The sequence below is a fragment of the Balaenoptera acutorostrata genome, chromosome 10 (genome assembly GCF_949987535.1).
Source record: "Balaenoptera acutorostrata chromosome 10, mBalAcu1.1, whole genome shotgun sequence".
NCBI classification, from domain to species: domain Eukaryota; kingdom Metazoa; phylum Chordata; class Mammalia; order Artiodactyla; family Balaenopteridae; genus Balaenoptera; species Balaenoptera acutorostrata.
In genome coordinates, this window is record NC_080073.1 from 86229062 (window position 1) to 86255741 (window position 26680).

Genomic DNA, 26680 nt, shown 5'->3' on the forward strand with positions numbered 1-26680 from the left:
TTCTTCACAAGCACCATTCAAAATATAGTAACTTATTTAATGTTCACAAAAATCACTGTGTAGATGTAGGGAAGAAATTTTTTTTCCTTCTTCCCTTCTAGATTCTTTGGCTGGCCTAATAATTTATAGAAGACAGGTTGACAGGAGAAAAACAAAAGGTAACAACCTGTATCTCCTGTATACATTGGAGAGCCCCAGTAAAACAGAAAATCTACAAAATGGCTGCGGCCACCACCTTAAATACCATCTTCAGCTAAAAACTAAAAACGATGGGGATGGGTAGTCAGTTGTGGGAGGCAACCAGGAAAAGCACAGGGAACACGGGTAACGTTGTTATGCAGATTTAAGTTGTGGGCTTTTCCATAGATAACAGATTCGGCCATCCTCCTCTTCCTGGTACAGTAAGAGACACCCATACAAAAAGGATATTTCTCTTATAAATGTAAACGTCTCTTACGAAAGAGTAACTTTCCGAAGCTTTCAGAGCTTTTTCTCTTTCCTTGATGGTCATACATAAATATAATTTTGAAGTCTTGAGTTACAGACCCTTAAGAGACAATGGGGGTGGCTCTTAAAAGAGCCTTGAGTTATTAGAGAGGAAGCGAGCTTATTTGGAGCTGGTGTACTTGGTAACAGCCTTGGTGCCCTCGGACACGGCATGCTTGGCCAACTCCCCGGGCAACAACAGGCGCACGGCCGTCTGGATCTCCCTGGACGTGATGGTCGAGCGTTTGTTGTAATGCGCCAAACGCGACGCCTCGCCCGCGATGCGCTCGAAGATGTCGTTGACAAATGAATTCATGATACCCATGGCCTTGGAAGAAATACCGGTATCCGGGTGAACCTGCTTCAACACCTTATACACATATACGGAATAGCTCTCCTTGCGACTGCGCTTGCGCTTCTTGCCGTCCTTTTTCTGAGCCTTGGCCACCGCCTTTTTAGAGCCCTTCTTCGGAGCAGAAGCGGACTTAGCTGGCTCAGGCATCGCAAAACCAAAACCCCACCACGTAACGAACGAGAAACAAATACGCCCACCAGCAACCGGCCTCAGTATTTGTTTGGTCTGTATGCAAATTAGAGATGGCAGAATTACGATTTGTGATTGGTCTTTTCAGCATCCTAATCTCTGATAGGCTCTTTATTACAAAGTCTCATTGGCTCTTCCCTTAGCTCAACCTTACATAATTTGACCTTTCAATTACAAACTCTCTATGTAAATTAGTAACGTTGTTGTTTTAGAACTGGCTTTTGATTGGCTAAGGTTTGTGTTCGGCCAATCGCACAGGCTGTTTTACCAAACCGCCGCAGAGTATAATAGTTTAGTTTCTTGTGTTCTGAGGGTCGTTTTCTTTGGTTTCTGTCTTGTTCTTAGTGTTTCGTCATGTCTGGTCGGGGAAAACAGAGTGGTAAGGTACGTGCCAAGGCCAAGACTCGCTCTTCGCGGGCCGGGCTGCAGTTTCCCGTGGGTCGTGTGCACCGCCTGCTCCGCAAGGGCAACTACGCCGAGCGGGTCGGGGCCGGCGCTCCGGTGTACCTGGCAGCGGTGCTGGAGTATCTGACGGCCGAGATCCTGGAGTTGGCGGGTAACGCGGCCCGCGACAACAAGAAGACGCGCATCATCCCGCGTCACCTGCAGTTGGCTATCCGCAACGACGAGGAGCTCAACAAGCTGCTGGGCAAAGTCACTATCGCTCAGGGCGGCGTCCTGCCCAACATCCAGGCTGTACTGCTGCCCAAGAAGACTGAGAGCCACCACAAGGCCAAGGGCAAGTGAACGTATCCCAATATCAGTGCGTGTCTATAACTTTTTACCCAAAGGCTCTTTTCAGAGCCGTCCACATTTTCACACTTAAAAAAGCTTGTAACTAAACTTGGGCTGGGTCTATGAAACTTACGCGGTTAAAGCCACTGGATAATCGCCACAGATTATTATCGCAAATTATCTTTGCTATCTAAAGGGACTGCTTGAAATGTGATTCAGGGAAGCAGGACTTTTACAAAAAAATGGTTAGTACCGTAAGCAAGGGCTTTTAGTAGCAATGAAGGAGCAAGTTTTGGTAACGTTTTTAAAACCTGGGGTAGTTTGGTTATTTAGTGAGAAGGGAAACATTCTATCCTGCGGAAAAGGCGGGTGGGGGGTGGTAGCTTAGAATGTCACTAAGACATTTGAAACAGCCAAACGAAAGAACGGCTGGCAAATCAGATCAGCGCGGGCTTTTCAAGTTCTGAACTTGTTGCCGAAACTCGGCCTCTGTTCACCCGTGCCGAATAGTAAGCGGCGACATAGTTTTGGGTGAAGTAGAAAAGAGTAGCTTTTATTGCTTTGCCAGGCAAAGGAGACCACGTCAGACTAGTGCTCTCAAGACTGTGCCCTCCCTTGAGAGAATAGGAAGGAATCTTACACAGTCTAAGAGTGGAAAATAGGGCCGCAGATAAGAATGCAATTTTGCGTTCTTTTTTACTTCAGGAAAATTTCAAAATCATCAAAGATGGCGTCCGGCGGTCGTGGGACTGGCTCTGGTGGTGCTTGAGGTTATCGCACCGTGATCTTTCTGGAATGAAAAATGTTCACTGAGGAAGGGAGTGTTTTCTCGGAGAAGTAAACACCAGGTGCATAGTACAATTCTAACTAGAAAATAATCATTTTCAAAGTGAAGTTAAGTAAAAAAGAAATCTCTGAGAGACTGGCTGACTGGGCTAAAAGAATAGAGTTCAACATGATGGAGGCTATCTTAACTAATTTCTGCTGGAACAAACTGAAGCAAAATCCCATTTGGCCACCATAGGAAAGTCAAACATTTGTTGCGCACTGTTTGCCGTTCGTCCCCGGCCCGTCGCTTTCCCCGTGGTTTCCCAGTGGAGATAGGGAGTGGCAGCCCAGGGGAATCTAAGTTCAGTTCAGAAAAAGTAACCACGGAGAAAAAAGAATATAGGTAAATCTGTTCTTAAAGCGTAGTCCTCGGAATTCTAGGCCCCATTACATAGATTTGAATCAGAATTGGCATCTTCCACGATCCCCAAGTGGTTCCTTATTTATAATTTGAGATGCGCTGAACTAGAACATTAGAAAATTAGTTCGTTTGGGTCGCAGACTATAACAAAAAGAGGGATTGAAATGTGGAGTATTTCATCCAATCAGAGTCTCTAGTACTTCACCAATCACTGCGTTGACTCTTCAGCCAATGGTTTTGTTTCGCGGGGCTTTTGAAATAGCGCAAGGCCAATCGGAACGTTTCTGAGGGTATATAAAGGAGGACCTCTTCCTACTAATTTACCGACTTTGTTTCTTTTGTTTTGTTTTCTTACGATGGCTCGAACTAAACAAACTGCGCGTAAGTCCACCGGCGGTAAGGCGCCGCGCAAGCAGCTGGCCACCAAGGCGGCCCGCAAGAGCGCACCGGCCACGGGCGGCGTGAAGAAGCCGCACCGCTACCGGCCCGGCACGGTGGCTCTGCGCGAGATCCGCCGCTACCAGAAGTCCACGGAGCTGCTGATCCGCAAGCTGCCGTTCCAGCGGCTGGTGCGCGAGATCGCGCAGGACTTCAAGACCGACCTGCGCTTCCAGAGCTCGGCCGTGATGGCGCTGCAGGAGGCGTGCGAGGCCTACCTGGTGGGGCTCTTCGAGGACACCAACCTGTGTGCCATCCACGCCAAGCGCGTCACCATCATGCCCAAGGACATCCAGCTTGCTCGCCGCATCCGCGGGGAGAGGGCGTAAAGCTTCCCCAGCTATCTCAATCCAACTAAAAAGGCTCTTCTAAGGGCCACCCACAGTTTCTTTAAAATAGCTGTCATTTAGTCTGTTCTGTTTCAGTGAGTTTTGGTTTGGGATGTTAAGGTGGAGATTTCCTCATGAGTTACTGGGTAAACTTGTTTTTTGGGAGTGTCGTGTAACTTTACAACTGTCTACTATTTCAGTTAATTAAATTCTGGCAGCTTTGTATACCTTCAATTGGTAGGTTATGTGCAAAAGTTGCTCAAAAGTAGGAACTTAGCTGTCTCGTGGGAAATGTAGTATAAGCACATGCAGGTGGACTGGGGGATTGGTAGGATTGGCAATAGAATAAGCCGTGTTTTAGGTAGTTTGGAAGGAGCAGTAATCGTGATGTGAAGGTTGGGTTATTTGATTACGTGGATTATGTATGGAAGGTGAGCTGCTTTACCCACAAAAGGTTGAATTTGGGTGAAGGTGGGTGTGGATTTGCTGTTTACCCCTTCTAAAGCTTTGTTCCCACATGTTTGGGCATTGACAATTGAGAAGCTAGAGCGTTTGTCTTTGCTTTCTAATTTCTCTGAGACCTCAATTTATTCAGTTCCAATCTCTGCCAAGTTAAAAGAAACAGTTTTGGCTTTCCCGCGAAATGTTTGACCTTTTACACAGAGAACAGTGAGGGCGTTGTTTTGCTGATAGTTGACTTATATAAAAAAAATTAGACCTCTCAGTCAGGATTTCTAATAAACTTATTGGTAGCAGAACCCAAGACAGAGAACCCTGCTGGCTTCTACAGTTTCACTACTCAAAGTGTGGTCTACCACCAGCAGCATGTACATCACTTGGGAATTTGCTAGAAACGTCGATTTTCAGACCCAACCCAGGTCTACTGAGTCAGAATCTACGTTGTACCCAGTTCACCCCAAGTGATTCTTATGAACGCTAGATTAAGAAGTCTATTTTTTAAAATGGTGTTTTTGGTCTCATCAAGAAAAGCAACCTGTGTGTGAACTCTTACCAGGAGAAAGCATTTGCAAACTACACTTATTTATGTAATAGAATGAAATTTCTGTCAAGCAGTTGCACATAACAAGGTGCCTCTAGAGTTTGATTTCATTGTGGATCAGTGGTCTCAGTGGTGACTGCACATTACAGTCAACTGGAGTTTTTATTAAAATATTTTTGCTTGGGGTCCAATCAGTATGACTATAATTGTATGAGGTGGGCCCAGGCAACAGTAATTATTAAAACTCAGGTGCTTCCAATAGGTAGCTAGGGCCGGGACTAAATATTGCATAAATTCCAATCTTGTGGTTAGCTCCTGTTGGACTCCAGGCTTAGCAAGGAGTTACCTAACTGAATCAGGCTTTCCTTGTAGTTCCAAAGGAGGACTTTCTGGCTTGCTTGATGACAGTTTATCTCACTGCAATGAATCAAATAGTATTTGGCTTTTATAGCAATTTCTGAGGACAGGGGTAATGTGAGTCTATATTGAGAAATGTAGCTGCTTTCAGTGGTTGACATTACTAGGTTTTCAGGGATGCTACACGGAGGAACATCCTGGAGAGTGGACACCTCTCTGTCTTCACATTGGGCTTTCCTGTACAGATTAGCACAAGGTCCTGTTTGGTCTTTCAGATGGCCTTTCTCCATAGCCTTTTTTTTTTTTAAAAATTATTTAGGTATTTATCTCCCCACCCCCACCCCCCACCCTGGATATTGTTTCATTTTTTAAAACTTAAAAAAAAATTTTTTTATTATGCAACATTTGAGAATATATGGAAGTAGAAATAATAGTTTAACAGACCCTAGGTACTCCTCACCCAGCCTCAACATCAACATTGGCCAAATTTATCTATACCTCTTCTACCTTGATTATTGCCTTGATTATTGTCAAGCAAATCATATCATTTCCTCTCTCAACATTTTAATATACATCTATTTTAAAACCTAATTGTGATGCCATGATTACTCCCCCAACAAACAGCATTTAACATTGATGACTTTTTAAATTTATTTATTCCACATACATTTGTTGAGTTTACAATGTGCCAGATGCTGTTCTGTGCACTGGGAATATACTTGGAGAACAAAACAGACAAGATTCTTTGCTCTCATGGAATTTACATTTGACCCTGGGATAGACAATAAATCAGATAAATAAGTATCATATGTAGTATCTAAGATGGCGAGAAGAACAATAAAGCAAGAATAAGGATTGTCATGGGGAGTTGAAATTTAGATAAGGTGACCAATGAAGACGGCAGTAAGGAGGTAGTTATTTCAGCAAAGAGTTGTGAGGAAGAAGTTGTGGAAAGAGAGAACAAGAGTCTTCCCTGATGAGTGCCGCAGTGGTTAAGAATCCACCTGCCAAGGCAAGGAACGCGGGTTCGAGCCCTGGTCTGGGAAAATCCCACATGCCGCGGAGCAACTAAACCCATGCGCCACTACTACTGAGCCTGCGCTCTTGAGCCCGCGTGCTGCAACTTACTGAGCCCGCGTGCCGCAACTACTGAAGCCCGCACGCCTAGAGCCCGTGCTCCGCAACAAGAGAAGCCACTGCAATGAGAAGCCCACGCACCGCAACGAAGAGGAGCCCCCGCTCGCCGCAACTAGAGAAAGCCCGCATGCAGCAACAAAGACCCAACGCAGCCAAAAATCAATCAATCAATAAATTCTAAAAAAAAAAAAAAAGAGAGAGAGAAGGAGGAATGTTGAGGGGCCGGGGTGGCTATGTGAAGTGGAGTGGGCTGGGCGCTGTAGGAGGAAATAATGGCAGAGAAATGAAAGGAAGCCCGATCATGCAAGGGCTTGTAAGTCACGGTAAGGAATTAGGCTTTTCCTGAGTGAGATGGAAGGTCTTGAGAGGAGTTGCGCATAGGAGTTTTGTGTCCCTCTCTCTCATTTAATCAGGTTCTGCTTTACTTTCAGGTGGTCTCAGTTGTGCTCCAGCACAAAAATCAAGGCCTATTTTTCTTTATTTTGTGCTATTCAAACCTTGAAAATAGAAGCTGACCTGGAGGATTTATAGTTAAGGAGAAAAGAGAAAATCATTTATAAAATATAAACATTTGGGGTTAAAGGTGACTCATAGCATAGTACTTCAATTTACTAGTTTTATGGCCACAGGCAAATTGTTTACCCTCAGGTAACAAACGATTTATTTGAATTGAAAATCAAATGTCTTCAGGAACCAGGCAAGGGGTTTTTGTATCAGGAACAGTGGTGAGCTATCCAGCTTTATATCACTGGGTCAGTCACTAGTGACCTTCTGGCTGAATGCAAGCCCCCTGAGTTGCAAGGTCCATGTAGCACTCTTGGTCTTTATTATGTCATTTACCAAGTAGAGATGTTAACAATACCGGCCTTGGGAACTGTCCAGGTGGTAAGAGATTCATGATTTTATCAATTCAAAGTCTATAATTTAGTTCCTATATGGATTATTTAATTTAATCCTCACAATAACTCTGTGGGTTGGGGGGCCGTTATCAGCTCAAACATGATGATGAAGAAATGGAAGCATAGTGAAGGGAACTACCTCTCACAGGGGTTCATTTGGATAAAACTGTCATGGACTTTATCTCCAGCACTAGAGAATGGATGGACATTTTGTGTTATGTGCATATGTACATTTTACTTCATCCATCCATCCATTCATCAAAAACTTTTTGAGTGCTTATTATGTGCTCAACAATGTTCTAGGCGCTGGAAAGAGCAATGCGTAACATGGCAAAGATCCTACTGTGCAGAGCTCACCAACGATTCTTGTGGGAGACAGAAAATAAAGATAAACAGTCTTTTGGTAGGTAAAGAGGATTAAGAAAACACAAAGAAAACAGACTAAGGGGATTAAGGACTGCCACAGAGTGGGAGATGGGTGGTGGATAGTTGTCATTTTAAATAAGGTGGGTGGGGAAAGCTTCACAACTGAGATGAGACATGAAAGCCAGTGTCATGAAGCTTGGAAAGGAGAGGGGTCTTCATACATCTGTAAGAAGATCATTCCACAGAGAAGAAACCGTGATTGCGAAGGTCCTATGTTGGGACCATCACTTGGAATGATGGTCGCAGGTCTGATAACCAACTAGATAGAACCAGGTTCCTCTTCTGTTTTCTCAAGCTGGAGTTTCAAGTCTCAAGCTCAGCAGTGATTTTACACATTTTTTTTTTTTCCCCCAAAAGTATTGTTCTAGTTTCCTGAGCACACCCAATTCAGATGGTAAACTGAGGCCGGGGCAGGAAGAGATGAGTACTAATCCCAGGAAGGACTGCCAGCCTGATTCAAGGATACCAGTGATTAAGGAAAGACTATTAATTATTTGATAATTTATTTAAAATAAAAAGTAAGATATTTTGAGGTTCCAAATAATCACCATCATCGTTTTACTTTTCAGAAAAAAGAGAATCCAAATGTAATATTTCTAAAAAGGCCTTATACACTGTAACAAGTAAATTTTCTGAGATTACATTGGCTAATTATGGATAAGTCCCCAAATATAAATAAAACTGCTCATCTGTTGGCTCATGGCCAATAGAACTCTATATTAAAACCTTCAAAATGGTGATGATTTGATGGCCAAACCCATGATTTAAAAAATAAAACAAAATTAAAATAAATTTATTTATTTATGATAAAGGTGTTACATGTTCTCAGCTGCAGATCTTGAGCTATAGCTGTGTCTTGGCACAGAACTAAGAGATCACATCTCTTCTGAACCCTTCCTATTGGGAGAGACTGCAGTCCAAATGCAGGGATTTTCATTATGGTGTGTAAACTATTAATTACTTTCATTTTTAATAAGTAGTGTTCAAGGAAAGAATGGAAAACTGGTGTCCTTCAGGTTTTGCCAGATAACTATGAAACTGTCGGGAAGGAAGAAAATGTCCTCTATCCTTTGCCAACTAAAGAATGTAGCTAGCCATCTGGTTCTACAAGGTTTGAGATCCAGGAACAAGTAACAGAACTTCCTTTTAGAAAATAGAGATTGGGACCCTTCCTTGGTGGAGGGTATATTAAGATAAACCCCCAAACCTTGTGGACGAAGAATGTCACCTGCCATATCAGTAAACTAAGGATGTGGCGGCCATCAAGCCATCAGCCCCTGCAACCGCCCCAACTGTGCACCCTGAGGGGCTTCAGGATGGAGAAAAACAGGATACTGGCCCTAGATAGTTAAGCTACATATGTATCAAAGGAATGATTTCAGTGAGCCCAGACTCTTGCATCTTCCCAGATATAGAAAAGGGCTAAATTCATTAACTTGAGATGGCTGTTTTCTTTAACAGTAATCTTTTGACGTTGCAACTACCTGTTTTTTTTGTGTTGTTGTTTTTTTGTTTGTTTGTTTCGTTTTTGTTTTTTTTCAAAAACTCCTATATATCCTGGCTCCTCCTTTACCTCTTCAGGACAAGTCCCTCAGAGCTATCTGAGAGGCTGTCTCCTGGGCTTAAGTCCTCCATATACCTGCTGAATATAACATAATTCTCAACTTTTATGTTATTATTATTATTATTTTTTCAATTGACAACCTTACAGCTTATTGCAAGTTTATTCTCTGCTTTTATGAGGTCCAGAAAGGGTGTTCTAGATCAGCAGGTAGCTCTTTCTTCCAAGCAGTGGTTCTGGAGCCCAGGTGTCTCAATCATCCTAAACACATTGCTTTCACATGTTAAAAAATAAAATTCAATGGAGTAAATTTTAAAGATCTTATTGGCTTTATTCAGTGATTCATGAATCAGGCAGCATCCAGTCTAGCAGATAGAAGAGAGCTGTGAGGAGCTGTACAAAATAAAAGATTTTTCTAGGCAGAAGGGAGCAGGAACAGGGAAGTTACACTAGGAAAAAAAGTGGGTAGCTTATTGCAAGGTTGCTTTCCTTTAGGGTTTGGCAGGGGTCTGGCCGGCTGATTACCTAACTGGTGCTGATCAGGCAATTCCTGATTGACTAGTTTAAGATTTCATTTCTGGGGAAGCCAAAACTGTAATTAAGTCTTGGTGTGATGACATAACTCTATTTTGGGCCTGTTTTGTTTCTAAAACACTTTTGTCTTGGGAGGGGTAAGAGCTTGGAAAGTCTTCGTGGGAGGTTATTATGCCCCAGACCTGAAAATGTCAAAGTACTTTTATTTACATTCCATTGTTAGGAACTCAGCTATGTGGCCTAAGAAGGCCACACCCAACTGCAAGGGAAGCTGGGAAACAAGGTCTCTGAGGGCTCAGGAAGAAGAGGTTAACAGCCAGTGTGCCTCTACCTCTTAAGGTTTATAGAGTTTATCTGTGCAGAACTGGGGCCCTGAAGTTAGTATCATGCATCTGTCACTTCAGATATCCACACTTGCCCTAATTCTCTTTCCAGAAAACCTGTGTATCTTCTAAAATCACTATGCACAAGTCCTCTGTTCTTTCCTGATAGTGGTAGACAGACCATTGAAACAACAGAGTTCTGGGGTAGTCCCAACACTAAATATGCTTGAGCAAGTCACCTATAAGAGTTACTGTATTATCTCTACAGATGGGGAAGCATGCTGAATGATTCTGCATAATGCCCAAGGTCACCTGGCTAGTAAATGGTGACAACAAATTTCAGCCCAGGTAGTGAGCCTCAAAGCCCTTCAATTTTAAGCATATTTCATTACTGTTCTATATTTGTATACATTATTATTTGCTCTATAGGACAATGTTATATGTCCTAGGTAACAGGGACCATATCTTATTAAGAATGACAACTAGAATGACATGTGAGAAATTACCTTAATGCAGTGGTAGCCTCCAAATACACTACCGGGCAGGCCATTTCCAAGGTCATAGAACATAAAGTCTCACAGACCGATTTAAGTTCCCTGATTAATTTTATTGAATCAATTTTAAATATATAGCAAGAAACAAGGGAAAAGATACTGGACAAATGAACACATTTCAGATAGGTTGCAAAAGATCAGTTGAATCCTTGGTTTCACTTTTCATGTGAAACCTCCCCTTCCTCCTCTTCTCCCCCTTCTCCTCCCCCTCCCTCTCTCCTATCTCTCTCTGACCCTCCCCTCTCCCTCTCTCTCCTCTCACTCCCTGCCTTCCTTTGAATTTCTTCTCTGCTGAGAACTAGGTTGGACTTTGAGCAAAGGGATCCAGCAGATGGAAGTGATTTGGAGCCAACACATGCTTGCTCTGTTGGAGAGATGCAGGGCTGAGTATACAGCCTCCCATCTAGGGAGGTCACCAGTGACATAACAAGCAAACATATCTTTTATGTGCGTGTTGTTTGTAGAGGGCAAATGGTACCAAAATAGGAGTCACCAATGGGTGGTCAGTTTAAGAACTCATAAATATTGGGTACTTCATAAATACTTAGTGTCTTACAAATACTTGGCCCTTCTTGGTTCTTTCATCACTTTCTATCTCCATGTAGCACACACAAGCTCTACTTTCTCTATGTCTAACATCTCACGAGGTACTAACTTCATGACTTACAGTAAATACAGCTTCTGAATTTTGTATCTCATAAATGCCTTGCTTACCTATCCAACATTTCTTATATGTTTCCTACTTATGAATTACCTACTTAATATTTATGAATTTCATCCATCCAGTTTGTTCTTGGTAGGCTCTCCGTAGTAGAATTCAATAGAATATATTTGAGAATATTCTCAAATAATAGAGCGAACATACCTTATACATAGAAAGGGATGAGTTCCCTAAGGAGAGTGGAGCGCCCATTCCAGGCCTGAGCTACATATAGAGAAAAAGACTTTAATTTTGCTTAACCACTGACTATTTTAGGCTGTCTGTCACTTTTAGGGGTATCTAATACTAAGTCATACAGGTACACATTAAAAAAAGAAGAAATCTTATTAAGGAGAATCTTTAAGAGGAATAATGGACAAGATCTGTTAGTATAGTGTTCCTTTCTACATTTCAGTAAGATCCTACATTTCAGTAAGTCACAGCACTAGGACCAATACAAAATTCTTGTAGACCAATGATAAAACATGGTCACCTGAAAATGTAAATATATAACATCTGTTGTTAACCATAGTCCTTAAATACAAACTTGAACTCTGCACATTTTTGTGATTCCTTTCTCTCCTTTACTGTCTCCTCTTCCCTTGCCATCTCTCTTACTCCTCCTCCTTTCCAGAATTGCCTCCAGGGAAATTAAAAATTTAAGGTTAAGTCAGTTCAGCTTTTGGCAATGCTAAAGTGACGTTTAGACTGATGCTTCCCTTCTGTTCGTTTGGGTACCGTCTAAATATTCATTTTAGACTATGAGCCCTGTGAGGAGAGAGATTGTTTCTATCCTGCTCATTGCTCTGTCCCTAGTACCTGTCACTTTTTGAAACTTAATAGGCTCTCAATGAATGAATGAATAAACTCAGAGTCCTAGTTTTTCAACTCAAGAGTTCATTTAGAGAAGAATCTTGGGCACACTCAGATCTATGATCTCACAATACTCTGCAACTCCCCCCCACCCTCCCGAATCCAGAAGAGAAATGGCCACGAGTGGACTTACCAAAAGTGAGGACAGCAACTAAAGAGCTCTGATCGACATTGCAGGTAGCCTGTCGTGTATGATCCTTAGTCTCAGGGTATTTTGAAAATCTGTAGCTGAAATTGTATTGTTGCTAATTACAATCAGCCTTAAGGAAAGACTGACTAACCGACTCACTGGGCTGCCAGACAAGGACTACCCAAAAATAAAGAGGTTTTATTTCCAGGCTACTTGAGGTTTCTTACCTCTTCCTTTTCTCTATTACGTGAGCAACTAAAGATTTAACAATTATTTGATGGTCCGACTAGTGAAATTCTTAATAGCTCAGCAAGTAAAACTGACTTCTCAGTTCTTAATATAAAACTGTTTCTCTGCTCTGTGCTTGCTAAAGTTATTTCTGCTCAGTAAAAAGAGCCCTATTTCTGAAAAAATTAGAATGGTAAAGATGCTTATTAGTCAATTTTCAAATCTGACCTTCTCTCTAGAAACGAATAGTATGCAGTATTAGAGCCCCTTTTGAAACTGTGAGTGGCTCTGAAAAGAGCCTTTGGGTTTAACAACACCAGGAAACATTTACTTGGAGCTGGTGTACTTGGTGACAGCCTTGGTACCCTCGGACACGGCGTGCTTGGCCAGCTCCCCGGGCAGCAGCAGGCGTACGGCCGTCTGGATCTCCCTGGAGGTGATAGTCGAGCGCTTGTTGTAATGCGCCAGGCGCGACGCCTCGCCCGCGATGCGCTCAAAGATGTCATTGACGAACGAATTCATGATGCCCATGGCCTTAGACGAGATGCCAGTGTCCGGGTGGACCTGCTTTAGCACCTTGTACACGTATACGGAGTAGCTCTCCTTGCGGCTACGCTTGCGCTTCTTGCCATCCTTCTTCTGCGCCTTGGTCACCGCCTTCTTAGAACCCTTCTTGGAAGCAGGAGCAGATTTAGCCAGTTCAGGCATGGTGTACAGTTATCAAACAGACAAAAACTGACAACACCTGTTACAATGTTGGCCTATTTTTGTAGGGCTTCTATGCAAATAGGTGCTTAATCTATCTCAATTCCTGATTGGGTCAAATCAGCCTGTAGAAGTCTTTTATGCAAATAAGGTGATTTCAAATCTGCTTTTTGATTGGCTGTTTAACTGGAACTAACACTAGATATCCCCACCCCCACCATCAGAAAAAATAACTTTCGTTTTCAAAATAGTGCAAAAAATTAATGTCTTGTCCGGAAGTATCTACTTGTGAGCCTTGTTTCTCTCTAGATCCGGCACTAAAGAGACAAACGCCCGATACAAATTTATGACTAGTTTTCTGCCAAAATTCAGTTACCGGGTTAGTGATTCTAGAAAACAGAACATAGAAATTAGCTAAATATATAAATATTTTCAAAATTATGCCATTGGCATTCCCAATTCGGCTTGATCAAAGTCGGCAACACTTAAGCTTTACCAAGAATTAAAGATCGTCACATTTCAACGGCGGTAGTATTTTCATGTTTCCTAGGAACAGTGTCTGGAAGTGATGCCAGCGTTTGTTGGAGGGCTGGGAATTATGTAATATGGTGCTTGCATTGCTAAAATAAAACGTTATTCAAAATCAGAACCTTTGATAAGTGACGAAACTGGACTCGATCAATTACATTCAAAACCGGAGTTTTTGAAAGGGCTCAGAACTCTGGAACGTTCATTTTCGTCTCTTTCCAAACTTAATCCCGAGCAAGCAGATTAAAACAAAACCAATTAAGGTATATATAAAACATGTAACATACAGGGTGAATAAATGGCGGAGGACTTTAAGCGAGAAAATATTGAGCATACTGCAACAGATCTAGATTTTCTAAAGTGAGACCTGGTATCCAATCACAAGGCTTATCCAGTTACTTAATTCATGGCGCGGAATTTGAAGATTCGGACCAATCAGGAGGACTTCGCCTTTATAAATAAGAGCAAGAACAGCACACTTTGTAGTTGTAGCAGTGTTTGCAATCTCTCATTATGGCTCGTACTAAGCAGACCGCTCGCAAGTCTACCGGCGGCAAGGCGCCGCGCAAGCAGCTGGCCACCAAGGCGGCCCGCAAGAGCGCACCGGCCACGGGCGGCGTGAAGAAGCCGCACCGCTACCGGCCCGGCACGGTGGCCCTGCGCGAGATCCGCCGCTACCAGAAGTCCACGGAGCTGCTCATCCGCAAGCTGCCGTTCCAGCGGCTGGTGCGCGAGATCGCGCAGGATTTCAAGACCGACCTGCGCTTCCAGAGCTCGGCCGTGATGGCGCTGCAGGAGGCGTGCGAGGCCTACCTGGTGGGGCTCTTCGAGGACACCAACCTGTGTGCCATCCACGCCAAGCGCGTCACTATCATGCCCAAGGACATCCAGCTTGCTCGCCGCATCCGCGGGGAGAGGGCGTAAATTGGCTTTTTTAATCGAGTGATAACTAAAACCCAAAGGCTCTTTTCAGAGCCAATCACTTTATCTATAAAAGGTGCGGTAGTACTTGGTCATTAAGAGCACAAATTTCGCGCAGTCCCGAGAGACCTTTGCGGAGAGAGTCTCGGAATTAAGCTCTTTAAAAGGCCTATGGTGTTTATTTTTGGGGGGGGGGTTGTGTTGGGTCTTAAGTGCTGCATGTGGGCTTTCTCTAGTTGCGGCGAGCGGGGGCTACTCTTCGTTGTGGTGCGCGGGCTTCTCATTGCAGTAGCTTCTCTTGCAGAGCACGGGCTCTAGGCCTTCAGTAGTTGCAGCACGTGGACTACGTAGTTGCAGTGTGTGGGCTCAGCAGTTCTGGCACACAGGCTTAGTTGCTCCGTGGCATGTGGGATCTTCCTGGACCAGGGCTCAAGCCCGTGTCCCCTGTATTGGCAGGCGGTCTTAACCACTGCACCACCAGGGAAGTCCTAAAAAGCCTGTTATTTTTAAGTTTCAGTGTAGGAACTGCCTCCACGGCTTTACTTGCACACCTGTTTGGCTTATTTTGTGTAGGTTTGGTACATTTAGGCGTGTCTAAACGCTTGGTCTACACCAGGGTGCCCTTGCTCACCAGAATTGTGAGGCCCAGCTCGCTAGCAACCACCAGGACCCTGTTGAGAATGGTCACGGATATACCACGACCACCCCTAAAACGGAGTCAAGGCTTAGGTTATTAGCTTTATCACCAAAGGGAAGACCCTGACAGCTCCTGAGAACTTGGTGGCGGTCTTTACCCACCAGGTCTTCTCTACAAAGGGCCAAAGCAACCAACAGGGGCAGCTGGGTGGGTCTCTGAGTAGGAAAAAGTTGAATGAACTCGAATGCAGGAATCATGAGCCTTTCAGCAGACGCCATTAAAGGTGTCTTTTTCTGTTTTCCTAAATTCCCTATCTTAATCTCTAAATCAAATCTTATGAAAGTACCTCATATTTGTCAGTAAAACATGAAAATCAGCTGTAAGCTTGAGAGTTCTCTATTGCAGAAAATATTGTCTTTGCTTTCTTCTCATCCCTACAAAACAGCAGTGTTATACTATTCTGTATAGAAACGATATTCCCTTCTTGTGGAAGTAACAAATTCTTCACTATTTCTAAACTGGTAGCTGAAGGGAAAAAAGTAAGGAATTTTGTTCTGAAACTATACAGTCTGTTATTTGGAAATGTAGAAAGGTTGTTACTAATTGGGTTACTGTAGACCGTTTGGAAGGATTTTATGTCTATTCAAACACTTCAGCAAATTTCAGGTTCAAGATGGGTGAGGTATCAACTACAAAATTGAGAGCCTTCTATTAATCTTTTGTTTTTTAATGGGCTGTTTCCCCTTGAGGATCACTAAGGAAAAAGGTCATGTGGTAAATTTAACAGAAACAAAGCTGTAAATAAATACACAGGCCAAGTTAGCCATTGTAAGTCCTAGAGGTTTTATAAAAGAAATCTTTGTTCTTGGAAGTCTGTCAGGCATTGAGACTCAGGTGCTGAGATCTGGGGAGCCTGGCCCCATATAAAGAAAAAAGTTTAACTATTCATAATTTCAATAATGGAGTGTTAGATATTTGTAACGCTACATAAAGTCATTCCATATTAGAACGTACTTTCCCATATCCTGTACTTTCTTTGAGATTCTAGCACAGTAAGTTTTTTAATGTCTGTTTCTGTCTCACCAGATGGTGGATGTCAAGATATGAGGACCAAGGGGGCACATAAAACACCTAGTTGTATTATTAAATCCATCAGAACATCTAGAACAGTCCTTTGCCTAAAACAAACCCTCAGGAAATTATTTAGTCAAATTGGAATTTAAAATAAAAATTATTGAACAAACAGGAATTACCATTCAGTTTATTCCTGATTACAGAAGTAAAAGATTGATAGAGTTCATGTAACTTTAATACTATATAGTTTTACCACGTAGAAATAATCAACATTAATTGAGTGGTTGCATTACTGAGTTGGCCAGAAGTCATGTATTAGTCTATGAAGTCTCCAAAATATAAGGTAAATTCAATAGTTCTCTACTAATATACATAATTATTATTCTATTAGTTCTTTACAGATGAGGAAACTGAAACTAAGTTTCAGTTAAAAAGGATAGAGCCAAAACTTTTCCCCTTTGGCATTGCTATAATAAACAATAGCATCAGTATGATCCTCAACAGTTACCTCTGAGGCTTTATTCCTTGGAAGAGCTGTCATAGGAAGACTGATATGTTTATCTTAATATTTTCATAATACGTTAAAGGAAATGGGTGGATTTTGAAAATGTACAGGATCATATAAAACTGTGTTCTATTATACTACAATTATTACAGCCAATGGCACAGAAATATAATTGATGCACAGCAATAAAAATATAACATTAACTTGGACAATTTTTAGCCTTTCTGTCCATCATCCAAACAATGATCTTGATTGTTAAGATACATACACACACACACACTTTTTTTTTAATCTTAAAGGCATACATTGAAATGGTAGTGTTTAACATGAGATTTTTTTAATGAATTTTGATTTTCTTGGGGAAATATCACAAATCTAAATCATGTCACATTTTATTTGTACCTGTTGGAAAATTAAGTTGTATAACCATTTCAGGCTTGCCTGGTTGCCTATAAGTGCATGTAATTTAAAAACAAACAAGTATATAATCTCTGAATGGCCAGTAGCTTTATTTTATGGAAGTGATAGCTAAAAATCAAGACAGTTCAGAAATGCCATTTCATTCTTTTTCCACATCCTGCCTATCCCATATGTACACAGGTAAATATTGATATTTTACATCTGAAGACTTTTATACTGCAAAGGTTTTTTTTTTTTTTTTTTTTTTTCAGTAGCCCCAACACCTTGGATGGCATACCTCAGAAAGTAAGGGAGCTAGTGCCTAAGTCAAGCCATGAGGAGGGTCATAGAAGGGGCAGAGATTTATTACACTTAGCTTTCCACAGAAAAACAGAAAATCACTGAATCTGATTATTATGGGGATAATTCCACCCATTTGACAGGATTTTAAAGCTCAGTCAATTAAAACACACCTAGAGTAGTGGGAAAACAAGATAAAGAAGACTAATGCCCTAGGGTTTAGTTTAATGACAGAAAAGAATAGATGCATTATAAATTTTCCATTGATAATAATGGTACCCAATTATTGTCATCAAAGCACATTATCAGAGAAACTAGATTTTTCTAATTAGGGGAATTTATTCATGGAGTTGGAACTTGAGATGAAATTGGAAAGATTCTCCCAGGTAGAAGGAGAGAAGGAATTGCAGATGAGTAAAGTTGTTCAAAAAACAAAAAACAAACAACAACAAAAAGGAATAGAAAGGTAAATTTGAGTTATTAGTGCTGGTTAGTGTGAGCAGAAAGTATCAGTATGAAAAAAGGCTAGTGTGAGCAGAAAGTATCAGTATGAAAAAAGGCTATAAAGTTCTCACTTGAACCTAAGGCAAGAGTGACAATTTTTATAAGACAGAATGACCAGAATTTAGGAATTAGGGGCTGGAGAAACTGGTTAGGAAGAACCAGTTAGGAAGAAACTGGTTAGGATACTGGTTAAGAAACATGGAATCATCCAGGTATGAGAGGATAAGGAGAGAATGTGAGAGGAGAGAAACTGTCAGTTACTGAAACTTATTTAAACATCTACCTAATTTAGTGACTGAGTGACATGAGTAATCAAGGCCTCCACACAGTGACATGAATTCCATCTGCCTCCTCCAGTTAAAAGGAGTCAGGCAATTATTAAGTAGAAGGGAGAAAGTAGTGACTTCAGCCTGGCCCCCAAAATTACTTTTGGCTTAGACCTATGCCATATGCATAAGTACCCTCCTGCAGCTAAGAAAATATGAACATGCCCTTCACACCTTCCATGCTAAGACGTCCTTTTTTCTTTCTTTCTTTCTTTCTTTTTTTTTTTTTGGTATATTTTGGAGACAACTACTCACACAGGCTCCTGCTTGATATTTGCCGTCTTTAAGTGTAGATCTGTTGAGTTTTTCTAAACCTGGGTTTTTGCCACTGTGATTGACAGACCACCTTTGTTCAGCAAAAGAACATCAGAAATCCAAGGATGAGTGTTTCAGGAGACCCTCCTAGGTATGTGGTTTACTGATGAAACACAGGGACTAGGAATGAGCTTTCTGATCCCTCATCATCCTGCTGCAGAATATCAAGACCATCCCAAGATGTTCATTTTAACCTGCTTTAACTGCAACAAAAAATTTGGGAGATGGAGTAAGAGTTAAACAAGTTCTGATTTCCTTGTAAATTAGAAACTGTCCCAAGGAAAGGAATATGAATATTAACTTACATAAACCAGTGTAAAACTAGAAGAGCATTGATTGAATCGTGTTTAATCCCTTCTGGTGCATTCCAAAGGGATTGTGAATTGGATAGCTCACAAAGGGCCTAAAATAGAAATACATGAATGTTATGTTTTTCTGGATGAGCCTAAGAAGGAAATAGAGAACTCTACTCCTTTTCCAGTTGACATAATAGATGGGAAGCAGTGCTCAGAAAATGACACTAGGAATAAAGAAACTCGTGTTTGAGACCCAGGTCCATCATTTATTGACAAGGTGATTCTGGCCATTTCATCTTTCTAAGCCACAATTTTCTTAACTTTAAAACAAGTAGTTTAGGGAATTCCCTGGCAGTCCAGTGGTTAGGACTTTCACTGCCATGGACTGGGTTCAATCCCTGGTTGGGGAACTAAGATCCCGCAAGCCACGCAGTGCAGTCTAATAATAATCAAGCAGCTTAGCTATACCTACTGCAAATGCTTTATAGTGAGGCAGGCATAGAAGTGGTTTGTAAAATGTAACGAACTACAGAGATACTATATAGTAACCACTCTTGTTGAATGTCACATTCCTACATAATACTTATTCCTAATCACTCATAATCAAAAGTCAAACTCTCTCATTCTGGGTATTAAAGACCTTACAGGTCTCTTCCCCCTTATCTTTCCCCCTTGATGCAATCTCTTATTTTCAAAAAGATTCTTCTGAGTAACCATTTCACATCTTCCCATTTATCCAAATCACCTTCTCAACCAAACCAGTCTTCTAAGAGGAGGGTTTTTTGGCCCTTTCTAGAAAGAAGAAAGTATGGAATACAGTTGTGATGGGGAAAAGATGAACTCCTGCTTAGAAAAGCTAGAAAGGTAATCACAGGCTACCTCCTTTTTTTTTTTTTAAAGAAAGTTTAAATAATAAAATTTAATAAACTATTAACCAGTAAGTTGTGTGTGTGTGTGTATGTGTAGCTGGGGGCGGGGGGCGGGGGCCGCTGGGTATGTTGTAAACAAAGAAATAAGACGAAGTCTTTCAACCATGAGGTATTTGCCACTGAAGATCTGCTCAGGGACTCATGACTTGTTTTGTATAGTGGACTCTGGATAGTCTGGAGAAACCTATAAACAAATATCTTCTCAATACAATGTTTTAAAATACTTAAAGCATACAGGATAAGAAAATTAGCCACATTAAAATACAGCTGTCAAAATGTATTTCTTTTACGTAAAATGTGTTTCATTAGTCACATCAAATAACAAGGAGCAACAGGTGGAATAACAAATGTCACTTTCAAGGAATAGGTAAATTTTATTACAAGATATCTGCAATATCTTCAAAGTGATCCAAAAACATCTGTGATGGCCACTGTTGAAAAAGTCAGAGGCACTGCATAATCCATTGTGATTAGCTGCCTACAGATATACTTGAAGGAAATGCTTAGCTGCATTTAGAATTTGGTAAAATAAAGATGTAATTTTTCCCCATCCATGTTTACAACCCCCTAATGGTCTGCAGAACTCAGATTTTGGTCAAGATTTGCCAGTAAAATCGAGTGGCCTTCCCCAGAAATTAAAATAACAACAACAAAAACAGGGATGAAGGGGAAATGATGTAATATCAGGTCAACCCATCTTCCTAGAGCCATTTATTTTGCCCTAATTACTCCAGCTCCAGGAGCTCTCTAAGCAATCTCGTTGCCTTTACCAACGGTTTTTATTTGTTTCTGCCTCCCTGTTTGTTGCCTATTCACCAAAAGGTATTAGACCACCTACCCAGCTCCCTGGGTCTTGTCAACATCTGAGGGGGAAAAAATCTGGCAAAGAAAAGGGTAAATTATAAACCGCCAGGGGTAGCTTACTTTTTTACTATCCCTTGGTGTCAGGGTGGTAGCAACATTATGCAGATTTAGGCAGAATAACAATAGCATGACTACTCCCCCCAAATAGGACTACATTCATCAAGCGGAATAATCCAAACTTTTCAACTGCTTCAAAGTATGTATCAATACAAGTCAATATCTCAACCTCTAATTGGTGCAGTATTTTCTCCTGGAGCCCATGCAAGTAACTCCAGAAGTGCGTTCTGATTGGCTAACTCTCTGAGTAGCCTCTACAAACCAATGGGAATGGAAATTTTAGAAACATCCAGAAACTATAATAACCTCTTCCTCAAGCTGCAGTATTTCTTTCCTAACATGTCTGGACGAGGAAAACAGGGCGGCAAAGCGCGAGCAAAGGCCAGGAGTCGCTCCTCGCGGGGCGGGCTCCAGTTCCCCGTGGGCCGAGTCCACGGCCTGTTTCGCAAGGGTAACTATGCCGAGCGGGTCGGGGCCGGCGCGCCTGTGTACCTGGCGGCGGTGCTGGAGTACCTGACGGTCGAGATCCTGGAGCTGGCGGGCAACGCGGCCCGCGCATCATCCCGCGTCACCGGCAGCTGGCCATCCGCAACGACGAGGAGCTCAACAAGCTGCTGGGCAAAGTCACCATCTTTCAGGGCGGCGTCCTGCTGCCCAAGAAGACCGAGAGCCACCACAGGGCCAAGGGCAAGTGAATCTGCCGCAAAGGCTCTTTTGAGAGCCACTAAACTCTCCTTAGAGGACTGTGATCACAACATTCGGATAGTTCTGAACGTGGCGGTGCGCGCGCACCCTGACGCACAGCCAATCACATTAGGGCGGCAAGTTTAAAAAAATTGCTTAAGTTTAAAAAAGAATTACATTACAAGGCTTGTTGTATTACCTACGGAGACACATATCCGGTTAAGCTCTTTACCTGAAATTAGTGGGTGGCTCTGAAAAGAGCCTTTGAGATTTATCAAAGTAGGACGTCCCGCTACCGATTTACTTCTTCTTGGAGACCGCCTTCTTGGCCTTTGTAGCCTTGGGCTTGGCAGCTTTAGGTTTGGCTGCCTTGGGCTTGGGGGCTTTGGCCTTGGCCGGACTCTTAGCCGCCTTCTTTGGCTTGGCTGCCTTCGCCTTTTTCGGGCTCTTAGCCACTTTCTTGGCCCCAGCAGCCACCCCCGGTTTCTTGGCTTTCTTCGGGGTCTTCTTAGCGGCCTTCTTGGGGGTGGCCGCGCCCGTGGCCTTCTTGGGCTTCTTAGCTGCCCCAGCAACCTTCTTGGGCTTGGCCGCGCCCGCCTTCTTAGCCTTGGGCTTAGTTTCCCCGGTGGCCGCCTTTTTGTTGAGCCTGAAGGAACCTGAGGCGCCAGTGCCCTTGGTCTGCACCAGGGTGCCCTTGCTCACCAAGTTCTTGAGACCCAACTTGATGCGGCTGTTGTTCTTCTCCACGTCATAACCAGCGACCGCCAGCGCTTTCTTCAGCGCGGCCAAGGACACGCCGCTGCGCTCCTTGGAGGCGGCAACAGCCTTGGTGATGAGCTCAGACACCGGGGGCCCGGACGCCTTGCGTTTTCCAGCAGCTGCGCCCGTTTTCTTCGTCTTCTTCTTAACAGGTGTTTTCTCTGTAGGTGCAGGAACAGCAGGAGCAACTGGAGCAGTTTCCGACATTTTTCTGTTTAGCCAGGAAAGACAAAAAGTAACCTTAAACTGTCAGAACGGCGTGTCCCGGGCGTCGCCGGCTGGGGGTTTATATAGAGAGTCGCTGCGTGATGATTGGTTGCCTGTTCGGTGCGCCGCGCTGCTACGAAGGGCTCCTCGGCTCTGCCGAATGGCTGTGTTTTTTGCCCCTTAAAAAAGAAGAAAAATATAAGAAGTCTGGGCACGAAATAATTAGGGATTTGGGGGAAACTGATCCGAGACTCTTCAGGCTTCATTCCTGCCTTATTTGCTATACCTAGTTTCAAAGCCGGCCCCCTGAACCTTTCCTGATTCCCCCAACTCTCTTGGAAACTTCGGTCAAATTGAGACAACTTTCAGATTTTCCTTAAAATTACTAGTTCTCTCTGCTTCCTTTGCAAATCTTTCTTCCAGGGCATTGTCATACACATTGTTTTCTTTTCAACCTTATATAAATAACCTCATTTTTACTCAAATATACAAGGAAAATCGGTTTTTTCGCGGGAGCAATAGCACAGCTCTCCTGCAACTTGTTTGCTCTAAGCACTGGGAATTGGCACTGGGGTAGAAAATTCTACGTACAAGATGGATAACTATTTTAAAAAAGATAGATTTAAAAAAAAAGTATTTGAGTGACCAGTGTGTAAACTGGGTTTGCTCCCAGTGTTTCGGTGATTTAAACATTTTTGGAAGGATGGGGTGTGAGGCTGCTCCATTTATTTTCTAGATAAACAGCTCCAAATAGAGTCACCAACCTTCTCTAAAAATTAGTATAATAGATTTTTCTGACCTAGAATGGGCATTAGAGATCAATCACACCATCTATAAAGAAGAAAAGTGAATCATGAAGCAATAGATTGGCAGTTCTACATCATTTTACCAGCTCTGAGCTCAAGAACTCTGTAAGATCACGTGGGTTAAAATTGTAAATTGCCTAATGATATTCCATCCATAAGATTTTTTTCCTCCAATATTTAGCACAGAATTACGTACATATTTCCTATATTTCAAAATGATACTTAAAATACAAATTTGATTTAACTTTTTTCAACATTGCAAATAGGGACACAGAGGACTAGAAAGTAAAAAAAAATTCTCATTAAACTAACTTTCTGAATCTTCATAAGTTTCCTTGGGATTTTTACTAACAAAATATGAACCAGGCTATCATGACCTAAATTAATTGGCTGAATGTGTCCACTAAGGAGTTGAATAAACATTTCATAGCAAACATGACTGATTTACTACTCCATCTCTTTGTAACACAGAGAGCTAATGGAATTCGATAAATATTGGATAATTAAGCACAAAATTAATATCCACCAAATAATCAGATACTGAAATCAATCCTCATGTTTGTCAAAATAAATAAACAAGAAAAGTATTTTGGTGTTGTGTTTTTTTTAAATAAATACCCCTACTTCCAAAAATCTATTTATTCTACATTCAATAGTGACCTGAGAATTTTCTCATATAACTCCAAGACAGGATAATCAACTTAAAAGATGTCATCTCTCTGCACAGAACTAATTCCATAAAACTGACTTGGCTTGTTTTTAAATAGTCATTATTGGCTGGCACTGTCTGAAACTAAGTCTCTGGGACTTGAGACCATGTTATATACCAATTACAAATAGGGTGTATAAAGAGGGAAGCTTATAGGATTGGATCTAGAACATTCCAATTTTCCCAGGGAAGGCATTTTACATCTGTCTGGAGGATGGGGCTACTTGTCATCCTCAATATCATCACTGTCAATAGCAATAGTAACAAACATTATATACGCCCTTTTCCTTTTCAGCCCAGAGCCTAATACTATCTAGACCTAAAGATAAAATTAAAATTCAGATTTTTAAACCCTTACCATTTTGGTGATCATTGTAGTCATGATATCAGTTGTTGAATACTTGTTGGAATTGTTCCCTAAGTTGTATGTACTCAATTTAAGATAGGTGAAAAGTTCTTCCTGCAGCAGATGCCACCATTTCTTTCTTGTGCAACTGTTACTGGTTCCCATGGCTATTTAGGTTCCAAATAAGTGAGAAGACATTGGGGCTTAGGGTCATTTGCTTAATTGTTTATAGGTAATCTCTGCCCTTCCTGGAGGGCAATAACTGAGACTTGATTTCACCTGAAAAGTTCTTCCTTAGCTGTGTATAGGAGGATGGAGCTGTGCTGTGTGTAGGTACTGTTATCTCTTGAGATCCAGGTATTACGCTCTCTCTAACTGTAGCATTGACAAGGTTCTTGAAAGCTGGATCACCCCATGGGACTATAAAGCTGAAAAGTTTCACCTATTTCTTGGTAGCCCACAAAAAAGTTGTCTGTATTACTTCTGAATCCTAAATCTGTATATATTCTAAAACCATGGATTTTTTGCTAGACTAAGACTTGAACTATTTTTACTTTATAGATGTAAAAAATAAATAAGAAAAACTAAAGTTAAACAAGTGATGGATGTCTCACGACTTCATGTTCTCTCAATTTTGGTGTCAAGTCTCCACTCACCATAGTAAATGACTGTGAAAGAGATAGGTAGGGCTCACCAGGGCAATCCACAGGGGCTGTACTTAAGTGTTCCAAAATTCAGTAAATTTCAAACATTTAAGGAGAAGAGTGACTATGTTGACTAAATATCAAAAAGGCCAAATTAAAAATAAGGGCTAGAGAGCAAATAGAGCATTGTGTTACAATGTAATGTGTTCAGAAGGGTAATGAGAAATCACATCTATTTTAATTTCCTATCAGATGGTCTCACCTGAGGACACTCTACCACTTGAAACTCCCCTTCAAGCACAACTATATATCAATATTATTCATTTTATTTCCTAAAAAGGACACTACTACTCTCAAACTTCCACTTTCCTTTTTACATGTCCCTCTGTGTATCTGTAATATCTGGTACACACAGAAGATGACTAATTTCTATTATACCTCAAAAATACTCCAATCCTCTTTTCCTGCAGCAAGCCTCATTCTCAGATACCTACCACACTCTCTTTCCCAGTCTGGACTAGAAGTTCTCCAGAAGAAGTTCTCTATCACAATACAGCCCAATGCAACCCATTGCAATGATGGAAATGTTCCGTATCTGCACTGTAGAACAGAAAACAACTACACTTGCCTGTGATTATTGAGCACTTACCTAAAGGTAGTTAGAGTGACTGAAGAAATTAATTTTTAATTTTATTTAATTTTAATTAATTTAAATTTAAATGAGCATATGTGGCTAGTGGCTAATATAATATAGCAAAGCACAACTCTAAAACAATTCTTCTCAAACTTGAATGAGCAAACCACTCACTTGAGGATCTTAAAAATGTCCTATCAATTCAGTAGATTTGGGGTTGGTCCTGAAATTCTGAATGTCTAACAAGCTCCCAGGTGATGCTGATGTTGCTGGGATACGGCTGCTCCACCCATCACTACCAGGATGAATCTAGGAGGATGCTGGGCTGATTATATGGCCTCTCACCCCGAGTTTACTTTTCTCTTCCTTCTGCTAGATTGTGAGTTCTTTAAAAGAATGTGTGATTGTCTTTGTAAACCTGGTATTTGTACACCATTCTTGGCGTATAGTAGACCCTAAATTGTTGAATGAATGCATGCAATGAATCAATGATTTTTGTTTAGTGCTTTTCTCAAAAAGGAGAGCAGGGGAGATCATAATGTCTAAATCCACAGGTAACTGCACCTGAACTGAATCTCAAAAAGTTTGTGACTCAAGGAAGTTAATAATCCTCTGACTGCCTATATGGTAAGCACCAGCAGAGAAGGCTTTTTTTTTTTTATTTAATCACCTCTGTAGTTACATAGAAGGCACTCAATGTGAATCTGTGGACTGTGAGTAATGTTGGCATTTGTCTATTAAACATATCAATACTTATCTGTGTGTAGAACTTCAGTTCCCCTTTTTACTTGGACAGTATTTCACTCTAGTTATTTTTTTAAAATTCTGTTAATTTGCAAACTTATTCATCCTAATGTATCTTCAATGCTTTAATGACATAGCTCGGTGGTAGGTGGCAAGGACATAAGGCCACAGAATCAGAAGGCCTCAGTTCTAACCCCAACAATACCACTTATTAGAACAGGATTATGTCTTCAATCCTGGGATTCTTCATCCTCACAATGTAAATAGTGCTTTATAAATTGGGGAGAAAAGAGCGGACATTCATTTAACGTTGGCTCCCCTTCCTAGACCTCGCTCTTTATCAG

General features: G+C 41.6%; 6 protein-coding genes and 1 pseudogene across 8 annotated transcripts in view; 3 read left to right on the forward strand and 4 right to left on the reverse strand.

Moving 5' to 3' along the window:
* LOC103004316 (uncharacterized) overlaps nt 1–26680 on the reverse strand; it is a 353565-nt gene that overhangs the window by 320495 nt on the left and 6390 nt on the right. The gene's annotated exons all lie outside the window — the stretch shown is intronic.
* Nucleotides 608–990, reverse strand: LOC103020690 (histone H2B type 1-C/E/F/G/I-like). The gene has a single exon (XM_028165675.2). It carries the CDS (start codon nt 986–988, stop codon nt 608–610), a length of 381 nt encoding a protein of 126 aa, XP_028021476.1. The 5' UTR covers nt 989–990.
* Nucleotides 1350–3481, forward strand: LOC102998434 (histone H2A type 1-like). Of its 3 annotated transcripts, none has more exons than XM_007179027.2 (2): nt 1350–1793; nt 3341–3481. In XM_007179027.2, exon 1 carries the CDS (start codon nt 1385–1387, stop codon nt 1775–1777), a length of 393 nt encoding a protein of 130 aa, XP_007179089.1. In that variant the 5' UTR covers nt 1350–1384; the 3' UTR covers nt 1778–1793; nt 3341–3481. The 3 variants fall into 3 exon arrangements, with proteins under 3 accessions (XP_007179089.1, XP_007179088.1, XP_057410189.1); XM_007179026.3 differs by lacking the exon at nt 3341–3481 and adding an exon at nt 2471–2611; XM_057554206.1 differs by lacking the exon at nt 3341–3481 and adding an exon at nt 2471–2609 and having other exon boundaries at nt 1350–1769.
* Nucleotides 3297–14600, forward strand: LOC103020402 (uncharacterized). The gene is made up of 3 exons (XM_057554887.1): nt 3297–3717; nt 12764–13001; nt 14169–14600. Exons 1-3 carry the CDS (start codon nt 3311–3313, stop codon nt 14598–14600), a joined length of 1077 nt encoding a protein of 358 aa, XP_057410870.1. The 5' UTR covers nt 3297–3310.
* LOC102998884 (histone H2B type 1-L-like) lies at nt 12771–13399 on the reverse strand. The gene has a single exon (XM_007179028.2). It carries the CDS (start codon nt 13149–13151, stop codon nt 12771–12773), a length of 381 nt encoding a protein of 126 aa, XP_007179090.1. The 5' UTR covers nt 13152–13399.
* LOC102999450 (histone H1.3) lies at nt 16482–22520 on the reverse strand. The gene has a single exon (XM_057554204.1). The coding sequence runs from the start codon at nt 22451–22453 to the stop codon at nt 21788–21790; it is 666 nt and encodes a 221-aa protein (XP_057410187.1). The 5' UTR covers nt 22454–22520; the 3' UTR covers nt 16482–21787.
* Nucleotides 21068–21498, forward strand: LOC130709005 (histone H2A type 1-like; annotated as a pseudogene).

What these genes read in the sequence shown, in the direction of transcription:
- LOC103020402 (XM_057554887.1), top strand. Translation starts at nt 3,311, where the DNA reads ATGGCTCGAACTAAACAAACTGCGCGTAAGTCCACCGGCGGTAAGGCG. An exon ending in CGCATCCGCGGGGAGAGGGC is followed by an intron (nt 3,718 to 12,763) that starts GTAAAGCTTCCC and finishes TAACAACACCAG; the next exon opens with GAAACATTTACTTGGAGCTG. An exon ending in GACGAGATGCCAGTGTCCGG is followed by an intron (nt 13,002 to 14,168) that starts GTGGACCTGCTT and finishes TTGTAGTTGTAG; the next exon opens with CAGTGTTTGCAATCTCTCAT.
- LOC102998434 (XM_057554206.1), top strand. Translation starts at nt 1,385, where the DNA reads ATGTCTGGTCGGGGAAAACAGAGTGGTAAGGTACGTGCCAAGGCCAAG. An exon ending in GAGCCACCACAAGGCCAAGG is followed by an intron (nt 1,770 to 2,470) that starts GCAAGTGAACGT and finishes TTTTTACTTCAG; the next exon opens with GAAAATTTCAAAATCATCAA.
- LOC102999450 (XM_057554204.1), bottom strand. Translation starts at nt 22,453, where the DNA reads ATGTCGGAAACTGCTCCAGTTGCTCCTGCTGTTCCTGCACCTACAGAG.
- LOC102998884 (XM_007179028.2), bottom strand. Translation starts at nt 13,151, where the DNA reads ATGCCTGAACTGGCTAAATCTGCTCCTGCTTCCAAGAAGGGTTCTAAG.
- LOC103020690 (XM_028165675.2), bottom strand. Translation starts at nt 988, where the DNA reads ATGCCTGAGCCAGCTAAGTCCGCTTCTGCTCCGAAGAAGGGCTCTAAA.